The 26,685-nt window shown below is 35.9% G+C and overlaps 1 protein-coding gene across 4 annotated transcripts in view; it reads right to left on the bottom strand.

Annotated features, from left to right (window-relative positions):
- The window catches only part of ATG10 (autophagy related 10), a 219,309-nt gene that overhangs the window by 136,050 nt on the left and 56,574 nt on the right, over nt 1-26,685 (bottom strand). For all 4 annotated transcript variants that reach the window (XM_080681962.1, XM_080681960.1, XM_080681963.1 and 1 more), the window contains one exon: nt 16,774-16,881. In XM_080681962.1, coding sequence (XP_080538088.1) covers nt 16,774-16,881 — 108 coding nt within the window. The remainder of the gene's footprint in view (nt 1-16,773; nt 16,882-26,685) is intronic.

The raw sequence follows: 26,685 nt of genomic DNA on the forward strand, positions 1-26,685 counted from the left end.
TTGAATAATATAAATCAGAAAACCTCAGTATTAAAGACCCTTCAGGCCACTGAGATGCTGGAAAAGATTATGATGGAAGAAAAATTATTGTAGTACACTCAAGTTAGAGAGTCAGTATTTTTCCATTCTTAAAAACCATGATCTCAATGCACCAGGACCTTACTCCCTAATAATAATTGATCAAAGGAGAGAGATTTCACTGCTTACTTGTACTGCAGCCAGTGAAAGACCAGAACATATAAGAACCTGCCAACAAAATATCCAGACAAGTACAAAATCTATGAAGTATAAGGAGTATATGCCCCACACTATAAAGAAAATAAAATCTTACAGCTTCTTCTAAAGCATCAATCAAATCGGAACGAAGTGCCACAGAGAGGATTTTGCTTTATGAAGTGCTGGCTTCCTTCAAGGTCATTCATGACGGGGATGCAAAGATGTCTGCAATACTGTGCTTTCAGTCTCAGCACTAGAGAACTGCCTAGGGTCCTTACTTAATGAGTTTACTAGCTAGCTTCATCTTAATAGAAGCAGCTGAGTCCTTATAAAAAAATTTTTTTTAAATCTCAGCTCAGTTCAGTCTCTTTCACAGCTACAAAAAAAATAAGCAATACACTTATTCTAAAGTAATGAATACTGAGTTAAAATAAATGTGACATCCAAAGAGTCACTAAATATTATTATTACAAATGCCAGTTATTCTCATTTACTCATCATTCTGCTCAAAAGCTATAAAATGGTTATCTTTTAACACTAACCTCATATTTGTTGCTCTACTTTCTCCCTGAAGACACCTTTCATTTACTAAACCTCAGAGCTTTGAAACACAATACAAGTTACAAAGGCTGTTAAAAGCCTAAACCAATGGATTGTGTAGCAAGATTAGAATTAAGCAGCAAATAAATCTAAAAAAAATGTAGGCTTAGAAAAAAATGTTTTTAAATTATCAAAATGTACCTGCATCTCACATTAAAAAGGAAAGAGGACCATTGAGTACTCTTTATATAAATTTAATATATTTTCTATTACTATACTATTGTGGTATTCCAATTTAGTCTATATTTTATCAATGTTTTTTACTTGACAATCTTGTCTAGCCTTCTAGTGTAAGATTCATCACTGATTTACTAAGCCTTCTGATTATACTCAAGTACCTCCATGTTAAACTAGCTTCTCTGAGAATATTATAATCAGAGGCCCTTTTCAAAAGTATCACATTTTGCTTTTTCTCTAGGATCCTCCAGCCACATTCACACACAAGAACTATATGGCCATGAAAACCAAAGGTAAATTCCAAAGAGGTTACTTGTGTCTTCTCCTATGACACTCTAGCATTATAGGAGAAGCCAAAGAATTCTAGGTATCTCTTTAAGTATCTTCCTATAAAAATGATCCACATAATACTGTTTAAAAAATTTTACACACACACAGAATAAAGAAAAGGGACAGAAAAGGAAACTTAATGGAAATAAAAATAATAAAATGCTGGGGCAGAAATACGGGTACCAGACAAAGATTTTAAAACAAAGGCTATAACAAGAGACAAAGAAGGACCAGCAAATTGCACTTCTGGGTTCTTATCCAAAGAAACTCAAAATACTAATTTAAAAAGGTATATATGTACCCCTATATTCACTGCAGCATTATTTACAATAGTGAAATATGGAAGCAATTAAGTGCCCATCGATAGACAAATCAGTGAAGAAGTTGTGGTACTTATATACAATGGAGTGTTACTCAGCCATAAAAAAGAGTGAAATTTTGCCATTTGCAACATCATGGAGGAACGTAGAGGGTATTATGCTAAGTGAAATAGACAAAGAAAGACAAATACCATATGATTTCACTTATATATAAAATCTGAAAATATAAATGAACAAACAGAAACATACTCGTAAGATACATAGAACAAACTGATGGTTGCCAGATGGGAGGGAATGTGGCAGGATGGGTGAGAAAGATGAAGGAATTAAGATGTGCAAATTGCCAGTTATAAAAACAGTCCTGGGGATATAAAGTACAGCATAGGGAATATAGTCAATAATATTGTAATAACTATGTATAGTGTCAGATGGGTACTGGACTTATCAGGGTGATCACTTCATAAGTTATATAAATGTCTAATCACTATGTTGTACACCTGAAACTAATATAATACTGTATGTCAACTTTATGTCAACAATAAAAATAAAAAATTATTAAAAAACGAATTTCACAAAGTGTTACAGAAAACTATAAAAAATAATACTCAGTACAAACAATAATATTCAATACTAATTATGAAGAAAACATTGGAAATATAAAACATCATAAAATGCCAGCAAAAAAAAATGTTCATTTTCCAAACCTTTTTGAGAATTATGTCACTATTTCCTGTAGTGACAGAGGAGTGCTTCATTCCTTCTGGCATCTTTTAACACAGTGCCTGATGTTCAACAGATACTCAAAAATATTTGTTGAATGAAGCAGTGACTTAAAAATAAAATTAAGCAAAATATGGGCATTAACTTCTGAGACCAGTGAAGTATCATTTAGTATGCAGAAATAATACTTCACAAATTATGTAAAATATAACCAGAGAGCTTAGCATATATGGATAGTCAATATTCAAAGACATTTTTGTTTTGAAAAAAAAATATTTCAATGAAAAATTTGTAATTTATTTACAATAAAGTTATTGTTATTACTGTTAAACAATGAGCTATACAATCAGATAAAGAGATGTTTATAACTAAACATTCTTTAGTCAAATCATTATATATTAACAAATTCTAAATCTATTAAATTTAATATACAATACAGTACAAAACCTTCAAAATGCAAACAACTAAATACAACCCAAATATCTTCTTTTAATAAACCCAGTCATATTGAAAACATTTAACCCCATTAGTTAACATGGATGTTGGATGTCCACTCTAAATACCTTTAATTTCTCTCACATACATGTTTTCAGGCACTGAAAACTACTCGTCTATAACCTCTCTATGTCTTCCTATACAAGCTCTTTGTATCTTGCCCTCATGGTATTTTCCAACTGTCTGCCTTATACAGAGTCCTTGTTGTATTGGCTTGTTGCTAGTCAGAATTTAGCTCTCCCTTTCTGTAGCTAAGAGAGAGCAACCATCTGCTTCCCACAGCTTTTCATTCCTATGATAGCTTTCTGTTCTCCTCTTCCAACACAGAAACAGAAAGCAAGAATAAAACAAAGCATCTTAGGTCCACAAGAAGCTGCAGAGAACCCAGGGGAGTGTCCTCCCAATCAGGAAAATGCTTCCTTAGCAACCACGTTACTAAGGCCAATTAACCTCCCTTCTCTACCAATATTCAATTTACATTGAAGCCCTTTTTGGTTAAGCCCTTCAGTTTCACAATGAGCTTTCTGGCAGAGAAAAAGGTGCTTCTGTCTTAAAGGAGCCAGGCCTTTTCCCCTGAATGTAAGTGCAATTTGAACTTAGCGTAAAGTGTTAAGTGATTTCTAAACACCATGTAAGGGACTGGAAATATAGAAATGGCATAGAAATCAACCAATATAGGCTCAATGTGAGACTGAAACATTTCAAAGCAACCAGAGACCAGATGCTGTGGAGAATAAGAGCTATGGGAAAGATGTTCTGTAGCTGTCAATGCTGCATAGTTGCCTTGGCTGATTTATGACCCTTCCCCATGACCAACAAAGCCCAGGTTACCACTAAATAATCACAATATCAGTAGAATCCTAGAGAAAAGATGAATGGAAGAGAGAAGCACAGACAGTATCAAACCCCAAAATTTTGCTTCCAAGCAAGAAAGTAAATAGCATGTCAAAATCATGGACTGGTTCAGAAGTAGTAAAATGATGACACATTTAAAGAAAGGAAGGTGGTTTTATAAAAATGCACAATGAAAATTCTGCCCCCTCCTGAGATTTCAAGCTGTGAGTCGGAGGTTACATTTTTCTAAGTCTCACAGTTAAAGTATTATACTGCATTCCAGTTATGGTAAAGAAAACGGCAGAAATAATATAATAGGTAATTAATTGTCTTCTGATGTTCATTTCCCAGGTCTTGATGAAGCAAAAGCCATTGTTGAATAATTTTGAAGTTTCTTTAAATTCTATACATAATGCAATATGGAACTACTTGTGTAGAGTAATTTATAATAGGCACTATAAATCATCCTTCGGCAGTTTTGATAGCAGCTCTCCAATCAACACACAGTTCCACTATATCTCAAAACAATCCTTGCTACTAAAGTCACAGTACAAAATTTCAGAACCAGTTTTGTTTTCTAGTACTGTCATTTAACTGTTGTAGGATTCTATCCCACTTGCACAAAGATTTATTCTAAAACAGTAAAGCTGCTTTAAGGTGGCACTAATAAAAATTAACATTTGTTAATCCTTGGCTCCCATTGTCCTGTTTGATCCTTATAACCACCCTGTAAGGCAGGGATTGCTACCACACCTCTCTATTTGTTGAAGAGTTTGATGTGGAAAAAAGAATGGGGAAAGCAATATAAACTTTATAAAGTGCCTACCGCATTATGTGTTTTACTTTCACAGCACTGACCGGGTGTTTTGTTCCATGATATCATTTAATGCATATATCAACCCCCCTTCTTGACAGCCCCACAATTCCCCACCTCCTTACTCCCTTAAGTATTTGGAACCCAGGTTTACAGATGAGGGATTTGAGGCTCAAAGAGGTTCAGTAACATGTTCAAAGTACACAGTTAAAATGAGGGAAAGTAGAAATGTAGAACCAAATTTGCCCAACTCCAAAGCCCTTGATCTTTCAACCATGGCCCACCAGCTGCTACCCAAAGCCCACAGAAGCCCCATTACGCTACTCTCTGAATCCCTTCTACTGATGTTAGCAATTACCAAAGGTCTAAGTAATATTTTCCAAATCTCAGTAATGAACCACTAGTAGGTTCTGAAATCAACTGGTGGGTCTAAACCAGCATTAAAAAATAATAATAATAGAGCAGTAGATCAGAAAGAATAAGAATTGTTTCATGCACCTTGCATATGGTATGTACTGGGTCCTGATGTAAGATGAATTTTTTATTGTTGGTTTATATAAAAAAGTTTAAAAGCCACTGATCTCAGAGGGTGCTCTCACACAGAAGCAGATTATGGAGAGACTTATCAAGGGACTAGAAACTACTCAGTGCTCAACTCTGCTCACTTAAATAACATCAGGAAGCACAAGACAGGAAGCCCTGTCGCAGACAAGGCAGAAAAAGGATTATCTAGAATCAGCATAGGAGGAGGATGCTGATTGCATAATTATACATCTCCTTCTCAGCAGCTCCAGTCCATCAAGTGGAAAGTATGGTTTATTTTTTACAGCACTAATTATGTAATTATCCATAACATTAAATCAGTTCCATCTGATTCAGTCTATCATAGGTTTTCTGAAACATTCATTTGTTTATTATTTTTAAAAAGAACACTAACCTACCAATCATCTCATATGTAAAAGTTCCAGTGTGGAAACTGGTAAACTTGCCTTGAAAAAGATCTCCTGTCAAATATGACACCTTTGGACCTTTGGGATAATATACCTTAGAGCTTCTTCAAACAACAGATTTAAGACCAGTATGTTCTCCTCTTTTTCTTCATTATTTCATAAAATGCTTATCATAGAGTAATAATGCTATAATGGATATCTTCACAAAAAAACTCTTCTGTAGACTACAACTAAATTTTTCTTTATAATTCTTCTTTTGGTTTGTCATTCATTAAAAATAATTCCCTGAGAAAGTGCTACAAAGATAAATAAACTATGGATCCTACACTAAAGAAACCAGCAGTTTATGAGGGGAGATGTTACACTAGACACTATAGCTTCCACTCAGCTCTGTACACCGCCTCTGAGCAAAGCTATAAATAACCCAAGCTATAAGCCAATACCTGTAACAGCTGTAGACTATCCAGAAAGACTCAGAAGATACCCTCTAACAAGCAAGGGACTAAAACAAGGAATATACAGACAAAAACCAGGGCCAGAAAAAAGCATGCAAATTACAGACCCCCATCTAGTTCTCCTACCCACATCATCACACTATCTCTCAGCTCTGCCTAACTCTTTAGACCTGTATGACACAGTTGAATACCATGCATCCATAAATGGCAAGGAAGATCTAGCACACTCCGGTCTTATCCCTACCCAACTTCAAAGCCATGACACCATCATTCCCTCTAATACTTTGGATTAGTGTTTTGTACTTGAATTCCTGGTGTTTAAATCTCAGTTTTCCTTAATGGGTTCTGACTTGGTCTGTCTCTCTTACTCTCAGCACTCCCTACTAAATTGAATGAAAATCCCAGATTCAGGGACCTAACAACACACCAGCAATCAGTCTAATGCCCTAATACAACCAGCCTACTACTCCCAGAACAGGAGATGTAGACAAAACATGCTAAAAACTCCAACTATTCCTCTGAGCAATCTGAAGTCATAACTCAAGACTCTCACATTCCACCTGAAATTCCTTTCTTTTGGGCAAAAGCCCTCTGGCTTCTCCCCACCACTTTCTATACTCGTCATCATATCCCCTATAGCCACACTCAACAACCTAAAATGGAATATATGGTGAAAGGTACTAGAGTCCTCCTTGCAGGCTAATTCCAATACTCTGTGACACCAAATGAGTATGATGTAAAGAAACAATTTTAGAAGTTGGTTTCTCACGTGAAGAATACCCAGAATGTGCTACAGCCTCTCCTAAGTACTGAGAGTAACCGCAGAAATTAAGATTGAGTGACAGGTTCAGAAGGCAATCAAATGTGCGGATAGAATCCTTCCCCTGCGCTCGAGTTTCTTGTTGCCCAATTCCATGTTTTTAAGTCAATCTGGCTTAAAATACCAGCTGCCAAAGTGGAAAGCTAGGGGCACTTCAACTTTATTTAAGGTAATTGCCACATAACCTCTGATTAGCTTTAAAGTCATTACTATTAACTTGGTTTCTCATTTTCAGCCCCACTCCTGGCCTCTGGATTCACCTTGGTTTGCATGGGTTGACTTTCAACACTTCCCAAGCACTCTGATTTAGGGAAGATGTTGGAACTACTGCAAAAGAATAGTAGTGAAAATAACCTGTTAGAAAGGGACAATAAAAAGAATTCATTGTCACCAGTATTATAGAGACCAAAAAAGAGAATTTAAAGAAGAAAGGGCTTAGTCAAATGTTGCAATGTGGTCAAGAAGGATGAAGACACTAAATGTGGTGATTATAAAGCAACTGGTAACTTAGATGGGAGCAATGTTCATAGCTTGATTTTGGTAAAAGTCAAAAGAAAGAGTTGAAGTTGAAATGAGTGACAAAAGAGTGAAGGTTACTTATTCAAGAAATCAGGTAGAGAAGGAAAGAAGAGAGAATTATAGAAGAGAATTGAGAAGTGTCAATATAGGTTGGCATGAATGAACGAATAGGGCCAAGAGCAAGGCATGGAACCACCGTGTTGTGGGCATTACCAAGAAAGCTAAAGTCAAGGCTAAGTAAGAAGGCAAAAGAAACTTGTGTCATTGAGGGTCTTGAGATAAAAAGAATGTACAGAACATGTTCAGAGAGAGGTGTAAAATAGTTGAAAATAAGGAGGTATAGACAGAGAGAAAGATTTCAGAATTTGAGATCATCATTGTATTTTTTTCTCTTTTGTTTCACATCTAACAAACCTAAGGGAGACCAAGGTTAGGCTATTTCACAAATAATTATTGAAAAGGGAGCACTTAATAATATCACTTCAAATTAGTCAATAATCATTTTAATGATCTCATCCAAACTGTCTTATCACTTTCAGATTACAACTACTTTTCTTTTTCTTTCTTTTTTTTTACAACTACTTTTCTTTTCCTTCAAAATAAGGTAGGGTCAAGCAAGCAGAGAATAGCGACCAGTTTAATAGACCAGGCTGCTGTGCTTTCTGACTGACTGGTCAAAGAAGGCATTCTTTCAAGCTCCCGTCCAGATGTTCTTTAGGTAAGTAATGCTGCCAGCTTGATAGCCTTTCTACTCTTTTCAATCCATTCTAAACAATAGCTGAGACAAACCTACAATCTCTATCCTAAGGCTCCTTTGAGGTTAGCTAGAACTAGATGTAACTTCTCTCAATGCATATACATTAAATCTCCTACAAATACTTGAGACTAACAGTTTGCTAAGAATGAAGAACACCTCTAAAACAGCAAATTTGCAAGTACCATAAGGAAGAACATTATTGACGTTCCCATTATTTTGATTTATGCAATCAAAAACAACACTTTGATGCCTCCCTCATAGAGTTTTTTCCTTTAGCTTTTCACTTTGAAAACCTTTAATACAGTTTCATACTTGGTTATTTTCATTTACTTAAAGATAAAATTATAATTCACCCTTAGGCACATAAATTAGAAATAAACTTTAACAAACTCCTAGCCACTTCATTTACTGAATATCACTTAATAAGTGGATAATAAATTGATAACGATAAAATATTTATTCTAACTGCTGACTTTTAGTTCATGTATATTGGGAAGAAGAGAAATTCTAGGTATTTCCATTCCAGAGAACCCAAGATACAGGTTATATTAGTTTCTGGCATTTATATGCCAAGCACTGAGCGCAATGCTAAGGACACAGTGGTGATCGGAGTGATCTAATCAGGTCAGTGTTTGGAGTCCAGTGGTTGGGTTCTGAATCACAACTCCAGTTTAAAAATGTTTTGTTCTCTCCCTGTAAATAACTCATCTGCATTTTAAAGACAGGCTATATTTCAGGTATTACTGGAGGAAATATGGGGGGCTATATGGGTCCTATTAGGTAAGCAGCAATCTACATGTATGGAATTGTAGTAAAATAGTATTCTATCTGATAGTTTTTATCTGGCAGCTTAAAAAATCCTGACAGGGAGCAAATTTCACTCAAGCAAAACCAACAACAACAAGTCAACAAGCTTTTAAACATCTGAAGATTGCCGCTTACCACAAGATTCCACATTTCCATTTTAACATTCGATTTTTTTCAGAATATATGACAAAGATTGTTTTTGAGCCCTGCATAGAAAATTATGCTAATGGCCATTTCTTTCACTCCAGAAAATATTTTTTAAATGGACCTTTTCAATTTAACTAAGGAAGGAAACGAATGTTAGCTATAATTAATAAAGTAAGTTTGAAAACCCAAATATTTTAAATTCTAACTAATCTTTTGTTAGATCAAGTCTCATTGCAATGTATTCCAAGCAATGTATCCCTCCTAACATTATGGAGTTTTAAAAAAACAAAAAAAAACTCAAAGAGTGAAAGAAGGACTAAATAGTGGTTCAGTTTCCCTTATTTTAGATTTGATTATAAAATCAAGCAGGCTCAGCAATTCTCTATGAAAAAAGACCACATAGAGTTTAAAAACCCCAATCAATTCATTAAGTGTTTTTTAAGAGCTATATCCTGGAAATCATCTTAAACTCATTAAAAAATGGGAGGAATATATAATCAGAACAATTTCAATAGTGCGCTAACTGTCCTTCCTCAGAAACAATTGGTTCCTGTTAGACCTTTACAACTAGACATAAGCATTCCACATTGCAAGCCAGATTGTCATACAGAAATATCAGCTCAGTGTTTTCTCAAGTCCATATATGCTAGGAATGATCTTACTTTTGATTTAAAAAAAACATCAATATTAGAACTACACATAAAGGAAACCGTCTGCTATAACTCACTGCTGAATTAAAATATAATGGCTATAGCAGGTGCCTTTACAAATGGTTTTGTACTAGCTTGATAAATAGAAAGAATTCATTACCTATCTGGATTGATTCAACTCCATTTCTTTCTCTCTCTCTCTCTCTCAAAAAAAAAAAAAAAAAGATACTCTCTTTGCCCTGCCAAGGAGAATAGCACACAGAGAATTTTCAAAGGTAGAAGTAACCTTAAAAAGCCATTTAGATTATAGGTTCTCAATAAACCTAATACAATATCTGAATTTTGTAAAGTGATATTACTCAGGTACCCAGGTCCTAGAGAAGAAAAGTTTCAGTGTAACATGCCCCTGCCTCTATATAAGACTTCTTGGCTTCAAGGCAGAACACTAAGCTACTAAAGACTCCTAAGATTTTATTAGGCAGTTCAAACTGTTTTAGAGCCACATTTCTATATGTGGTTTCTGATGTGTTCTAATAATAAGTAAACAAATACTTCTGTCATATAATAAAGCAATATAGTTTGCATAGTACTATATTACTAGTGCAGTAATTCACAATCTTATTGGAACTGCAAATCCTAATCAGACCTGAATAGTTTTTTAAATATCCTATACTCTTCCCGTTCACACACCACACACTCTATGGAATATATTTATACTCAAAATTAAATAAAATTAAATATTACTTTGTCTTTGAACTTTCCATAATACCTCAAGAAAAACACAAGAGTGGAATTAGGGTATGCTATATTAATAATTACTTTCTTTAAAAATCCATTTATCAGCATGAAGTTCATCTATCAATCAATAGATAGTAGTGATAACTACACATGCTTCTGTTTGTTTCTAAACACATAAAATATAACAGCTTTTCTTGTATTTTAACATTGTTTTAATAATTACATTTTCAAATACTAAGGGTAGTCATGCTTATTACTCATCATTTACATTTATCGACATGTCCATGCTTCAGTCTAAAAATAGCAGTTGCTTTACAAATAAATTGTTAACACTGAGAACTGTTGCTTGTCGTTTGGTCCATTATTAAAAAAAAAAAACACTATTCTGACATATGAGTCTATTTTGGACATACAAAATAGAACTCATCCTAGAAGCCACTTAATAAAATCCTTAGGGCAAATGAGTGTATTTGAAGACCTGGTTACCTCAGAAGATCATCATTCTCTGAATATGTTCTTTTGGCAATTGAGATCATCTCTTGTTACAGTTTCTCAGCTTGATGCTTCAGGGAATTTATGATAGGTTGAGGGCTCTCTATAATATTCTACCTGCCCTGACCAAGGAAAGTCCCAGTGAGTGGCCCACGAGGCCCTAGGACAAAAATCCTTTTTCCCCCAGTAGGTTATTACAACGGTATCATTACCATTGCTATTTTTATGACTCTATCATTTTCATAGTTTAAAAAAAACATAATCTAAAGGTGAAACCTGAGGCTCTAAAGTAATGAAGATAGTATGATGAATAAGTAGTATATGCTCAATACTCACCTCTGACACCTGTTTAAAAACAATAGAACTTCAGTAATCTAATTTCAGACAGGAGAATTTGAACTTCAATAGTATAAAAAAATCACTGACCAACTTAAAATAAATATGTATGGGTATCCAAGAAGACAAAAGCTGAGCTATCACTTTTCTATGAAAATAATTCAGAATTTCATAAATGAAGAAGTTAGAGATGAAAAGAAAAAGCAGAGCAACATCAGACAGAAAATTAATTCTACAGACTATTGGGTGTTTCCCTCTCCTAAGCACTTATTAATAATTTCTACTACTAATTATTAACAATCAATATCATGTTGAATATTCATCTCACTGTTTCCTTTTATTGAGTTGTTTAATGCTGAATATAATAAAAACTTACACCTTGTTTCTCCACTCTACTCATTGTAGTCTTCATTTGCCAGTGAGTTAATTTAGAGTCTTACAAAATATTTTTAAAGTTTCCAGTTACTTTGCAATAATATACACATATAAGTTTTAAATGACTAATTTTCATCAAAAATTGCCTATTAAGCATAGAAAGCTTGTGTTCCCACTTCCGTTTTCAAATTATTATTTTATTTATATAAATAAGGCTGTAGAAAGGATAAGCAGCTCATATTTGTTAAAGCAAACCAATTGTTAAATCATGTTTTTCACTACTGTTATATGATTATAACTTAATTCAAATTCAAAAAATCATAATTTGACAAAGTGACACATTAGCACTAACATCAATTTAAGTAAATAAGAGTTCCATATAATAAGAAATCCCAAGGATTGGTATTGATTATGTTGTCTCCTGTTGAAAATACTCATTTATATTTACAAGATTTTAAATTGAGGCTATAGAATTCTTTTGGTTACTGTTAGAGATTTTATTCAAAAATTGCCATAATCCTGCTTGTCACTTCACCAACTCACAAATATCACAAGTAAATCATATTAACTGTACTCAATAAGTGCCTTCTCTAATATGATTAACCTATAAAAACTCCTGTTGTCCAAAACCAGTACTAAAAAACACCCCATTTAGGAGATTTCTAAATATTAACTCAGTCTTTGAACTATCATTTTAAACTATATTTTAAAAATATTATGATTTTCACAAATTATTTCACTTATATATCCCATTATATTTCACTCTTATTTTTTAAATTCTACAATTATCTATATACTATTGTAGATAATCTCACAGGCATACACATCATGAGTCCAACTATCTTTCTGCAATCAAGACTGCTGGATCTAGTTAGAACAAAGAAGTAAATCAATTTCCCACATCATAAGAAAACTAAAGAAGAAATTGAAACAACTATCAGCAAAGGCATTCCTTTGAATATCTTTAGGTAGGGAATGTGGTGTACAAATATTGAAGAGATATAGACCTATCAGGCTTTAAATTCTAAAGAGAATTCAGAGGTCCTCTAGCTCAATCTTCTATACAATGCAGGACTTCTTTCTATATTAGAAGCTTGGTTATAAGCTGATGGCCTGAGACCCATTTAAAGCACATAAATATAGTCTATTTGGCCTATACATAAATATGCTTTTAATTAAGCCAACACACAAAAATCCAGATCACTGCATTTTCTTGAAAATCTACCTGGAGCTACATGCCTATGCCCCTTTGGATGTCATGCCCTCTCTACTTCTCCACAGCTCCCACCAATTCCCAGGAACCCACTGCACTCACTCATCATCTGCCTCGTGCTCTCAGCATCTGAACCTTTCAGTTGGTAAACACTATTCTGGAAAAAGTATTATCTACATCACCACAAAAATGGAGGGAACCCATAACTTTACAAGTAGACGTATTTCATTGCAGGCAAGTCTAAACATTAGAGAGATTTGCCTAGAATAATTTCCAGACACAAACTAGTTCTATCCTTGGAAACAAATTAAGTCGACTCTCTCTCTTCCAGAGGAAACCCTTCTAGATATATCTGCAGAAAACTAAACTTCCTAAGTTGCTAGTTCTAGTTTAACATCCCCAGAGCCTTCAAATATTCCTCATTATGTTTTCAAGCCCACTGTGGCCCGTGGCATGCTTCTCTGTATGGATGAATTCTACTTATAATTTATTTTAAAGCTATTATTTATGTATTCATTTATTATCTATTCTAGTTATCACTGTTCTTCACATGCAATATGCAATACTTAGTTGATCTAAATCAGTGGTTCTCAAACTTTTTGTTCTCAGGAACCCTCTACACTTTTAAAATTCATGGAGTATTCCAATGAGCTTTTGTTTAAGACAGTTACATCTATTGATATTCACTGCACTAGAAATTAAAATTAAAATTTTTAAAAATACTTTTAATTCATTCAAAAATATGTGTCAATATAACATATTTCTATGAAAAATAAATATATTTTCCAAAACAAGATAAATTAATAAGAAAAGTGTTTTTACATGTTTGCAAATCTTTTTAATGTCTGGTTTAATGAAAGACAGCTGGGTTCTTGTAACGATTTCTGCATTCACTCTATTGCAATATAGAAAACTGACCTTGTGAGTCCCCGAAAGTATCTCTGGGATGCCTCACCAGGGGCCCCCAGACCATATTTGGGATACATTTATGCTTTAATTAATGTGGCTTGGATTCTTGTTAGTTTTCCTAGCATCCATGGCATTCTTTTCACTTATCTTGAACTTGTAGCCAACTAAAATCACCAGCTGTTTCTCAAACAAATTGCTGTCAAGCCTCCCCCTTTCATCTAATTTTGTTGGTTTCAGAGAGTAAACACCATTGGTGCCGTGCACAGGTTCCCTTAAAGATGGTGTACCTATCCCCATTCAGCTGTTGTGATTGTTGACTGATAACACACAGCAGCCCCCTTCCCTGAAGAATTTCTCAGTAAAACTGTAACTGCCTTACTTGGGAAGCTATGTCTCCCTCCACTTCAGCCAATGGCTGACTGACAAGTCAATGATTGTCACAGAGTACAAAAGGCTGGCCTCAAGGGCACAAAGTGGGACTAATTCTGGGTGTATTCTGTGCTCTAGAGCTTCCCAGGGGATCAGACTAAAGTTAATCTTTAGCTGAGATGACATTCTTCCTTAGCTTCTATCCCTAATAAGAGGTCACTTGAACAGAAATCTCCATCACAGGCTCAACCGAAGACATCTCTCTTCCATCAATATTATTGCAATATCAACCCTATCATACATCATATTAACGAACCATCTCAGCTGTGCAGCACCTCATATATGCTTCAGCATTCTATCATAGACTAAGTGCAGTGGTTCCCAAACTGTGGTCCCTGGGCCAGCAGCATCAGCATCTTTGGAAACTTGTTAGAGCTGCAAATTGTCACTCCAGACACAGAGATGTGCTGTAATTAACTAACCCATTACTGTTGTCCATTTCAGTTATTTCCTTTTTATCCTGTTATAAATAGTGGTGAAATGAATATTGTTGCAGGTAAATATTTGTGTACATTTCAGATTATTTTGTAAGTATTTGCCTGCAATTTACTTTGTTGTAAAAGTTTTGCATCAAAAAAGGTGTACTGATAAATGAATAGAGGAATGGATATATAATAAAGCAAGCAGAGCAATATGTTAATTGTAGAGTTTAGGTGATGAATACATGAATGTTCACTGCAAAATTCTTTCAATTTTCTCATATGTTTAAAATTTGTTGTGAAGTGTTGAAAATAAAAAAAAAATGTTGGAAAATTTATATTTTATGAAGCTAAATTCCTGGATTTGGAATAGATAGTTCATAGTATGTGCACATCTTTCAACTTTGTGAAGTTAAAACATCAACCAGAAAGTGTCAGTTCCCTCACACTGTCAACACCACTTTTTAGTGCTTTCCAAATCTCTGCCAACTTGTTAAGCAAAAGCTGGTAATTCATCTTTTAAATCATCATTTCCATGTGTATTTTTTAAGTTAATATATAATGAACATGCTTGGCTTCAGATTTGATGTCAGTTATTCAAACCATGAAGTAGTAATCAAGATTTGAGCACTCACTGGGAGCACTTAATTTATTACCGAGAACAATACCCTCGAGAATAACTTGCAAACCAAATTATATTGGTGAGAGTTACTTCCAGGCCAGCATCCTACACAGGCAGAGGGAGCTAGTGCCAGATCGCCAAATGGATCTGATTTAATAGATGATGAGAAAAAGGTCTTCCTTTGGGGGAGAGGAGGGTGGGTAGCTTCTTCACCCATTTTACCAGAATACTCAGAATTCTAAGCATTTCTAAGTGATTTCTTCTTTTGTGTTGAAGCAATTAGAGCCCAAGATTCTATTTTAGAATTCAAGAATTTTACTTCAGTATGCTAGTAGGCTCTCCTTAATTATGGTGCATCCAAAGGATGGAATGTAATGGGAACATTAAAAGAGAACTATGGAATTCTACGTTTACTGACATGGGAAGATGTCTGTAATATACATTTTCATTGCAAAACAAAATTATGTATGTGTATACATGACAGAAATATATGGAAGATTATTTATGAAAATATTAATAGTAATTACCTCCAGTTGAAGTTTTTTCTCCTATTTTTATTTTTTCTCTATTATTTATGTTTACACTGAACATATAAACATTGTTTTTAATAACAACAAATACAATAAGGCTACTTACATTTTGATAAAAATTACATTGAAAATATCCCAGAAAACCACTAAGCCATTACCACATTAAAATTTAATTTAGCAAAATTTTCAAGTCAAGGTTAAAGTCTCTTCTACAGAGACTCAGATCTAGCATATTTTTAAGAGCATAGGGGAAAAGAGTTATAGGCAAACTAGGCAAAGAGGTCTCCAGCCAGGTGTTAAGCAGCAGAGGGATAGATTTGTATTGTCCTAGGAGATTTCACAGAATAAAAATCAATAGGCAATGGAAGGAAGGCATCTATGGAAACCAAAAGGGTAAAGGCTCACTACAACTCAGAGTAGATTTCAACTTTACCACAATTCCTGCTTTCAATATCGTAGCAGTGAAAAAGAAGGAAATCTTACCTTTTGCAACAGCATGGATGGACCTGGAAAGCATTATGCTAAGTGAAATAAGCCAATCAGAGAGAGACAAGCACCGTATGATTTCACTTACATGTGGAATCTAATGAACAAAATAAACTAACAAATAAAATAGAAACAGACTCATAGACACAGAGAACAGACTGAGGGAAGGAGGTTGGGGGACTTGGTGAAAAATGTGAAAGGATTAAACAAAACAAAACAAAGAAACCCTCATAGACACAGACAATAGTTGGTGATTACCAGGGGGAAAGAGGAGTGGAGGGAGGTAGAAAAGGATATAGAGGGGATAAATGGTGATGGAAGGAGACTTGACTTGGGTTGAACTCCAATTTAATATCCAGATGATGTATTATAGAATTGTACACCTGAAACTTGTATACTTTTATTACCCAATGCCACTGAAAAAAATTTAGTAAAAAAACAAAAAAAATACAAGAAAATATATCCTGACAATTGATATTCACTTCTCCTCTGACAGCAGGCCTGGGATCCAATGACAGTTAATTTTTTAAAATATATATTTAACAGATTTAAAATTTTAAATGTATACTTCACAAAGACTGAAAAGGAGAATATGACATGGTAAATCACTCACCTCCATAAGAAGACACGTCTGTACATGGGCAGATGTCCCTGGATGTGACACCACTGTCCCATTTTTTATTTGAAAATGTATTTTGCACATATATCCATCAGAACAGTCCTGTGTTCCATCATAAAAAAATACATAAGAAAATGCCAATTATTTTAAGTATTCATCATTCTAAGAATTACAGCTACTCATAACTTCCAAAGCAAGCAATAAAAAACTAAGTATATTAAATGAGATGAGATAATAGGGATAAACTCATCCAATAAATAGAAGTTTTAGTTCCCCACCTTTCTCACTTATTGATACTTCTCCTTCTCTTAGATTAAATCCCTACTCCCCCTTATTTTCCCTTAAGCACGCCATAGAACAGAAGTCACAAAGCAAAGCTTTTAGGTTGGCCGCTGTTAAAAAGCATAGAAATATCTTATAGAAATATCTTGTCACATAAGTGATATTGATTTTCACAACATATACAAAAAGAAAAATTTTAGGAAAACTTGCAACAAATCTTGAAACTAGGGACCTTTCATTTCAATTCCTTGATCAAGGCAAGCTCTCCATTAAAATGTCCTAGGGAGGTAATCATGCAGTACCTGCCTGAGCACTTCCAGGAGCCTACACTTTACTCCCTTACACCACTGCCACCTCCATTTTGGTACATGGGACATTGTTCGTTGGAAAGTGTTGTCTTACAATGCACTGAATTGTTTCCTTTTCACCTTAACTCACTGGTCTTAGTTCCTCCCTCTAGAATTTATACTCTTTCCACAGAGCCATTCTTCAGAGTTGAAGACAATTACCAACATTTTTAAATGTTCCCTGAAAGATAGAATATCTAAGCCCTTCACCAGTTGCATTTCTCTCCTATTTTTTATACTTACTCTTAAATACACTAATAGATGATGTTCATTTAATTGCTGTCAGTTCTGTTTTTTTAGGCAAAACTTGTTTGAATTCAATAAAGTCTAAAAATGTAATACCTCTACATACACTACATACTCACATATTAATAAAAAGTATTAATTCTTCACCAAATTGCCACACTAACATTCACATTTTAACAGATTTAAAATAATTATAATTAAGAAACATGTGGTTACTTAATACGATACAGTAAAAAATATATAGAATAGCATTGCAACTAAAAAATTTGTAATTCCCTTTAATACTTTTGTTAATATTCAAAAATCTAGTTTTTAACTATAAAATAAGACAGGAAGAAAATACAGTGTTTGTAAGCAATTTAATATTGAAACTTCTTTAAAAATTGTGTCATGCCAACTATGCAAGAGCATTTGATTTTAGGTAACTGTACTGGGTTGAATAGTGTCCCCCCAAAATTCATGTCTCCCCAGAGTATGGCCTTATTTGGAAACAGGGTCTGTACAGATGTAATCAAGCTAAGATATGGTCATATTGTTTAAACCCAATGTGATTGATATCCTTATAAGAACAGAAAAATTTGGCTGCAGAGACACAGACACATGGGGAGAAGGCCGCAGGGAGACAAGGCAGGAATTGAGGTGGTGCATCTATAAGCCAAAGCATGACAAGGACTGCCATCAACCAACAGAGGCTAGAAGAGGCAGGAAACGACTCTTCTCTAGAACCTTTGGAGGGAGCATGGCCCTACAGACTCCTTGATTTCTGACTTCCAACCTTTGAGAAAATAAATGTCTATGTTGTAAGCTACCCTCTTTATGGTCCTATGTTAGGAAACTCACACAGAAGCTATGTTTTGAGAAATCTGGCAGGACCTTTACAATGCCTCCCCATTAGCAGGGCTGACATCCCGCCAGCAACTCCAAAGGCACCCTGCCAGTTGGTGGTGCTCAGCACCAGCTCTGACTGTCCTGACCCAACTCAGAATGACTTGGTGATGCCACTGCCCCAAGTTTTTAAATATTTTTAATATCCTTCTTGCCTGTAAGGTAAGCAATCAGGTATCCAACATCTTTTATTATTTCATTAAGGTTCTGCATTTTTATAGATGAAATTATTATTTTAAATTCCAGTTCTACATGATCCAACCACAAAGCATAGCCCTAAATGGCCATTTACCACTGAAATCTTTGTATTTACCCGATGTAGATGACTAAACATTGCTGTAAATAGAGAGATATGTACTTTCTGTTGTTGTTGCTTTTTACATTAAGTATCCAATCCCACTTCTTTTGGAAGAGTAGACACTTTTCCTCCTCCCCCTGTCAGCATGGACATGCCCCCCCCCCAACCCCCCCCCATCCCCCGCTCTAAGAACAGTCACTGGTGGCCAATCAGGGCACCAGTCCTGCTGGCCTCAGAGACTAGAGGGCAAATGATCCAATCAGAACCAATGAAATGTGAGTCAGGACTTTGGCGGGCAGGGGAGGAGAAGACTATTCTCTTTTCTACTGGATTTGAAACAGAAAAATAAAACCCTGCCAGTGTTGGCAGCCACCATGTAATTAAATGAAGCCTGAGAATGAAGCCAATACAAAGGGAAGCAAGGGCATGAGATGCTGAGAGACCAGGTCCTGATTACAGTATTTAAACCAACTGTAGCTGAAGCTCTACCCTTCAATTTTTCAATTACATGACCCTCAAAACTCCCTTCTTTGCTTCACCCAATTTGGGTTGGGTTTTCTGTCACTTAAACCAAAATATTCTTTGCATAAAATGACATATATTGTGTTTATTAGTTTAAAACTAGAAGATTTGCTACTCTATTGTATGACAGATAATCAATAGTTGATTATATAAAGATTTCCCAAATACAATAAAACCATAATGCTACGTGTTTGTGAGAAAAGGTACTGACAGTCTGCAATTTAAAACTAATCAAGCAATACAGGGGGGGAAACACACAACTGTTCAGATATTCAAAGAACAGTTAGAGCTAAATTGTGTATGCTGCATATAATTCATCAAATGAGGATAATTGTGTTATTTCATATTTTTCTATTACTTGAGCACTGGTCATACAACTTTTTATTAAAGGAAGCTACATTTTGGTGAAACTCCTAATTACAATGCAAAATACATATCTTTTGATATCAAAAGCGGTGAGTCAAAAATTCCTGTGTATCTATGTTACAAAATCTAAGTAAATTATCTGGTGTCTTTTCCATTGAGTTAAGATAGAGAGGTATGTCATTTTTAATATTATTTCTAACTTAAGAAATTTAAATTTCATTTTGGGTAAATTCTGATATTGTTTATTAGCATATATTAGGAGGTACACAGGGGTTTTTGATTCAGCCTATAGTTTTTTCTTTTCAGAATCAATCACTTAAAAGTCAAGATTAGCCTTAAAAAAATATATATGTATAAAAAGGATTTATAGCATTTTAGTTTCTCTTCAAACATTTACTTTCACAAAAGTAGGTCTTTCCCTTACATTGGTTTAATTTAAGGCAAAAAAAAAAAATATGTTTTGTTCTTCATTGCTGAAGAATACTTTTTTATTTTTTTTATTTTTTTTAAGGTATTATATGTGTACATATCTTACCATTGCCCCCCCACCCCACTCCCATACATGCCCTCACCCCCCAATGTTTTGCATCTGTTGGTTACTCTTATATGCATGCATACAAGTCCTTCAGTTGATATCTTATTTCCCCCACCTCTCCCTAACCTTACCGCTGTAATTAGACACTCTGTTTGATGCTTTACTGCCTCTGTATCTATCTTTTTGTTCATCAGTTTATACTGTTTTTCATTACCCCCAAATGAGTGAGATCATGTGGTATTTTTCTTTCTAAGGATACTTTTTTAAAGACAACAAATGTAAGAACCTGGGAACCACCACCCTGCACCAGCAATAGAGACCAGCAAGGACAGTGGGTTAATAATGCGGGTTTTGTAATCAAAGAAACCACGATAATTTCAAGAGAAACATCAAAAGTGCTTTATTCAAAATAATGTCCATCACTAGCTACATATTTCCCCCATCTTTCAGGTAATTTTGGATACCGTCCCAATAGAACTTTTCTTGTTTTGAGGCAAACCATTCAGAGACCCAATTTTCCACTTCTTCGTACGTTTTGAAGTGCTACTTAGAAAGTGTGTGTGCCATCGATCGGAACAAGTGGTAATCTGAAGGAGCAAGGTCTGGTGAATACAGTGGGTGGGTTAATACTTCCCAGGCAAGATCTTTTAACGTGTCTTTAACTGGTTTTGAAGTGTGTGATGGTGTGTTATCATGAAGCAAAATTACTTTGCCATGTCTTCTGGAACATTCTGGTCGTTTCACAATCAAAGCACGGTTCAATTGATTATTTGTTGTTGATAGCGATCAGTATTAACAGTTTCACCTGGTTTTAGAAGCTCCTAACACACCACACCTTCCTGATCCCACCAAATGTAGAGCATTGTCTTCTTTCCGAAGCGATTTGGCCTTGCAGTCGATGCTGATGGTTAACCTAGATCAGTGGTCGGCAAACCACGGCTCGCGAGTCACATGCGGCTCGTGAGCCGCGGTTTGCCGCTCTGTTGACTATTGAGTTTGCTGACCACTGGACTAGACTAAACGTTACCGTGTAGTTGGAAGCTGTGAGGATTAGGCAATTGTGGCATATTGTGTGCAAAGAGGTAAAGGGTAGTATATGACAGTGGTCGGCAAACTCATTGGTCAACAGAGCGGCAAACCGTGGCTCACGAGCCGCATGTGGCTCACGAGCCGCATGTGGCTCACGAACCGCGGTTTGCCGACCACTGACGTAGATCAACCCATGATTCTGTGCGTTTGGGATTCTCAAAATAAATCCACTTTTCATCGCCAGTCACAATTCAATGCAAAAAAGACTTTATTTCGTGCCATTGAATCAACATTTGACTGATGACTTTTCAGTTTTCCATTTGTCTTTCGTTTAGTTGATGTGGCACCCATTTTCCTTCCTTTAAAATCTTTCCCATTGCTTGTAAATGATCGGAAATTGTTTGCTGAGCAACGTTTAATCTTTCTGCAAGTTGTTTTTGAGTTTGACACGCATCTTCATCCAATAATGCTTGTAACTGTTGGTCTTCAAACTTTTTCAGTTGACCTGGACGTTCTTTGTCTTTCACATCGAAATCATCACTTTTAAACCAACGTTCACAAGTATCTTGAGATGGAGCATGTTCACTATAAGCTTCCTGGAGTATACGATAACTTTCAGTGGCACTTTTCTTCAAAATAAAGTAATGAATTAAAACTTCCCGCAAATGCTCCTTTTTCGGCACGAAATTCAACATTTTTAAGCATAAAAATATCTATGATGTTAACATCTTCAGAAAATTTGACATATGAAGTTTTGAAGCTTGCTGTCAATACAACAACATAGCATACATATCAAATCGCATATATATCAACATATGTGTAACTCCATCTATGGAAAAAAATCCGCATTAGTAACCAGTACACCTAGTAACTCCTATCTCTCCCGACTATTAAGTAAACTCTCCACTCTGGCTTCTCCGAGTTCTTTTTGTACTTACTATAGCTTACAATTTAACATAAAATCTTATTTTTATTTTTAACATTTCTTAGTTTTATTCCCTCCAGTCAATTGTAAATTCAGGGCGTAGGCCCAAGTCCCTGGAGGAAGAAAGGCCAGACTCATTCCACGAAAACACCTGGTCCCAGGGAGTCTGAAAACACTATGGACCTGCAAGGAAAAAAGGAACCTTATCCAGTCCAATCCTCCCATTTCAGAGATTAGAGGGTGAAGGACTGAAGCACCTTTAAGAGACTTGTCTTACAGCTAATTAGGGGCAGAGCTGGAAATGGAAAGCAGGCCTGTTGACCCTAGTGTTCTTTTGACTACACTAAGCAAATTCTGCCAGAGAGCCGGATGGAGACAGAAAAATGCTTACTGCAGACTCTCGCTTTGCACATTGAGTAACATGCTGAAGTCACTTAAGTGTGGTCTGGGGACAAGCAGCAGCCTCAGGGTCACTTGGATGGAAGCCTGTTAGGGAAAATCTCAAGCCCAGGCCAGACCTCCTGAATTGGAATCTGCATTTAACAGGATCCTAGGATTCATGTGCATGAAGGCAGCTTGCACGGCGATTCCTGACTCAAAGGAACTGCAAAATGTTGGCCTTAAACAATGGTTCTCAACTCTGGCTACACATCAGAAGAACCTGGGGAGTTTTCAAAATACTGTTGCTAAAGTGTCCCCTCAGAATCTTCCCAGTAGATGCTAATGCAGCAGCCAGGGTAAAGAACCACTGCACTAAATTAACTGGAGTTCCCCTTTTGAACTCTGAGAACAGTCATCCCGTACTCTGCAGCTGCCTTGGGAAAAAAGGCACAAACAACTGCCAACCTGCAGGAATACCGTGGCTCACTGGGAGCCCTCAGGGGCTATTCTTGCCTCTGTGGAGGCTCGTCTTGAAGCTGTGATGTGCTGAAATGGCTTTCTAAGTGGTCTTCACTACCACCTCAAATCCTACTTTCTGCCACTTGCCCAGCCTTGACCAGTCCTCTGTCACTGCCATAATCTTAAAACTTACAACTGTCACTGTCCCATGTCCAACTACATTTCAACCATCAGGATTCCTTGCTGCCCTCCACTACTGAGCAGGTTGCTTCTCACAGTTCCTACTAGAAGAGAAACTAATAGGAAATACTACAATCCAGACACTACTAACAAAAAACTCCTCACGTTATCTACATAGAATGCCCTTCACCTTATATCAAAATAAGGAATAAAGATTTAAATGATAAAAACAATACCGTAAATGTGCTGATGAAAACACTGGAGAATATAAATACATATATATACTATTAAAATGATATTTTAAAAATAAATAAAAACCTCAAAGTCATAATAAAATGCTGATAAATTCTACTTTATGAAAAAAATTCTTATCACAAAGTCAAAAGACAAACATCAAAGTGTGAAAAAATTACGTGTCACTCTTATTATAGAAAAGGACTAATTTTGTCAATATATAAGTAGCTTTATTTTCTTCAATATATTAATAGTTTCAACAAATCAAAAAGAAAAAAGTCAACAGCCCAATAAGAAATCAAGCAAAGAATATCAACAGATAGTTCACTAAAGAGGCAGTAAATATGGATATTACTCACATATGTTCAATGTTACCCATAAAAATGCAAACTAAAATTATATAATACCTTTTTTTAAAACCTATCAGATTGGCAAAGATCAAAAAGCATGAAATACACTTTGCAGACAAAGATGTGGGTAAAACAGGCATGTACTCTCATATACTGCCAGGGGCAGGGTAGCTTAAATTAGTATAATCTTCCTGAAGAGCAAGTTAGCGATAACTATCCAAATTTTAAAAATGCACATATTTTACACCCAGAAATATTACTTCCAGGAATTTATCTTACAGATATAGTTGAACATTAGGAAATATAATTCATGCAATGATATGTATTAAAGTATTATTTTCATAACACAATATTGGAAATAACCTAAATGCTTATCAGTGAGTTTTGTTTTTTTACAAATTATGATAAATCCAAATAATGGAATGCTATGCAGGCATAAAAATGAGTAAGTTCTATAACGATTGATATGGAATAAAATCAAGATAGGTCATTAAGTTAAATATGTGCAGAACTGTATGCATATGTGTATATCATGCTACCATTTGTTTCAATATAAATGCATATGCTTGTATATGCACTGAAAATATCTGAAAGGACATTCAAGACACTGGTATTGGTGGTGACCTCTGGGTTTTGGTGAAGAGGATAGGAAGGTTAGGAAGGAAATTTCCTTTTTTAGTGCACAAACCCTTTTGTGCCTATAAATATATAACTTTCATGTTAGACAAATACTTCATTCATTGCTCTCTGAACATATGTCTCCAGGCCATCACATTGCTGCAATCCATTCCAATCTTAAACTTCTAGGGAGAAAATGTCCTCAAGGCTTTATAGAACCCTAGGGAGATAACCAAGTTTTCTGGTTTGTGCTGACTGCATATTGGATGGAGATCTAAGGATTTCCTAACAGAACATGTCTGAGTCTGCTTTCTTACAAGCTGTCATGGGCTATGCCACCCAGGGAGCTATATTATGCCTATTTGAATCCAACTACTCGAATAACTATAGGGCTTCTGTTGTTGAGTTTTAATAAGCTTTCAACAATCTTCTCCAGAAAAACACTTATCTAAAATAATTGGGTGGTTATCTAAGGGCCTCAGCTCTGCTTTGTAATAAAGTATTGCATATGGGACTCAAGTTAACTTCCCAGAATGATTAGCAGGATGGGCTCAGTCAAGGCCACAGGGAGGAATTAAGACAAATGGAAGTGTCTAGGTCACTGCTGGCACTGACCAGCAGAACCTGCAGGGTTAATGGAACCCTGAGGAGCAGGCCAAACCTAGGCCACAGATCTCAAATAGTTGTCCTTTTCCCTTGATGAACAATCAAACCAAAACTATCAATAGTTGCCCACAGGTGATTAATCTTGGGGACAAAAGAAAAGCAAAATCTCTTGCTGAAAAGAAAAGCTTACACTGAGTAGGTCAACATAAAATAAAACATTTTTTTAATGCCAAAGTTAGATGGTATAGAAGAGTAATCGTTAAAGCTTTAGAGATCCTGCAGAACACAATTCTGAATATGGTACTATGTCTCCTCCTCATGCCCACCCCCAATACCCACCCAATGTTGCTAACTCTGGTTTCAATTTCTGATACTGTTGTACCTCCTAAAGGCATGTGTGGATCCTGGCCAAGGCTGATTTGGATGCCTAGAGTCAATATCAAGAGTGACCAGATCCAAAGTAATTCATGGATAACTGCTGGCCTCTGACTCAGGCAAAAATTCAAGAGCCCCAAAATTCAAGAAACCAAAAACCCAAAAGTTAAAATATGGATATTAAAAAATATATATGTACATATACAGTATATGTGTGTGTATATATACTATATGTATATATGTATATATGTGTGTATATATATATATGTTTTTATTGATTTCAGAGAGAGGAAGGAAAAGGGAGAGAGAGAGAGAGAAACATCAATAAGAGAGAAACATCGATCCGACTGGCTTCCTCCTGCAGGCCCCCAACTGGGGAATGAGCCTGCAACCCTGGCATGTGCCCTGATGGTGAATTGAACCGGTGACCTCCTGGTGCATGGGATGACAATTAACCAACTGAGCCACTCCAGCCAGGCCAACGTATTTCATTTTTGATGTATATCTTAAATTTTCCTTGGTCTTGGAGTATTGCTTTTTTGCTTTTTTTTTTTTTGTAGTGTGGATTATTGCTTTTATCTTTGTGACCTAACATGTAAATGTCTACTGAACACATTTGTTCACTAGCTGAGAATTAAACCACACAAAAACATTGTGACCATTGGTCGTTAACTGGAGATTTTCTGGTTCTATCCAGTTAAAAGAGCTTTCTTAGCATGGTCATGGTATGAAATAAAAGAGAATCTGTAGGATTTTAACTTAAAATATTCTCTCCTCAACAGCAGTGTATCAGAGGGTAATATTGCCTTCTATCATAATCTGTAGTTCAACAGTGAATCTTGTTTACATTAGCATACATCCTATATAATAAAAGCCTAATATGCAAATTGACCAAATGACAGAACAACCACTCGGCGGGGGGCAGGGCCAGTGAGCAGGCAGCGCTAGGCCAGCCAAGGTGGGTGCCAGTGGGCAGAGGGAGGGGACGGTGATCGGGGGCAGTGGCGACCGGAGGTGGCAGAGGGGCAATTGGGGGCGGGGCCAGCCGCTCACCGGTTGGCGCTGTCCCCTGATAGGCTCGTGGGTCGCCTCCCACAGAGGAGCGGGTCTAAGCCATCAGTCGGTCATCCTCCAGGGGCTCCTGGTCTGCGAGAGGGCGCAGGCTGGACTGAGGGACCACCCCCTCGCCCCAAGTGCACGAATTTTCGTGCACTGGGCCTCTAGTATTACATACTTTTATTAGGTTTAAATTTATAATCGACCTATAA

This window comes from Plecotus auritus (assembly GCF_963455305.1).
Source record: "Plecotus auritus genome assembly, chromosome: 7".
Lineage (NCBI taxonomy): Eukaryota > Metazoa > Chordata > Mammalia > Chiroptera > Vespertilionidae > Plecotus > Plecotus auritus.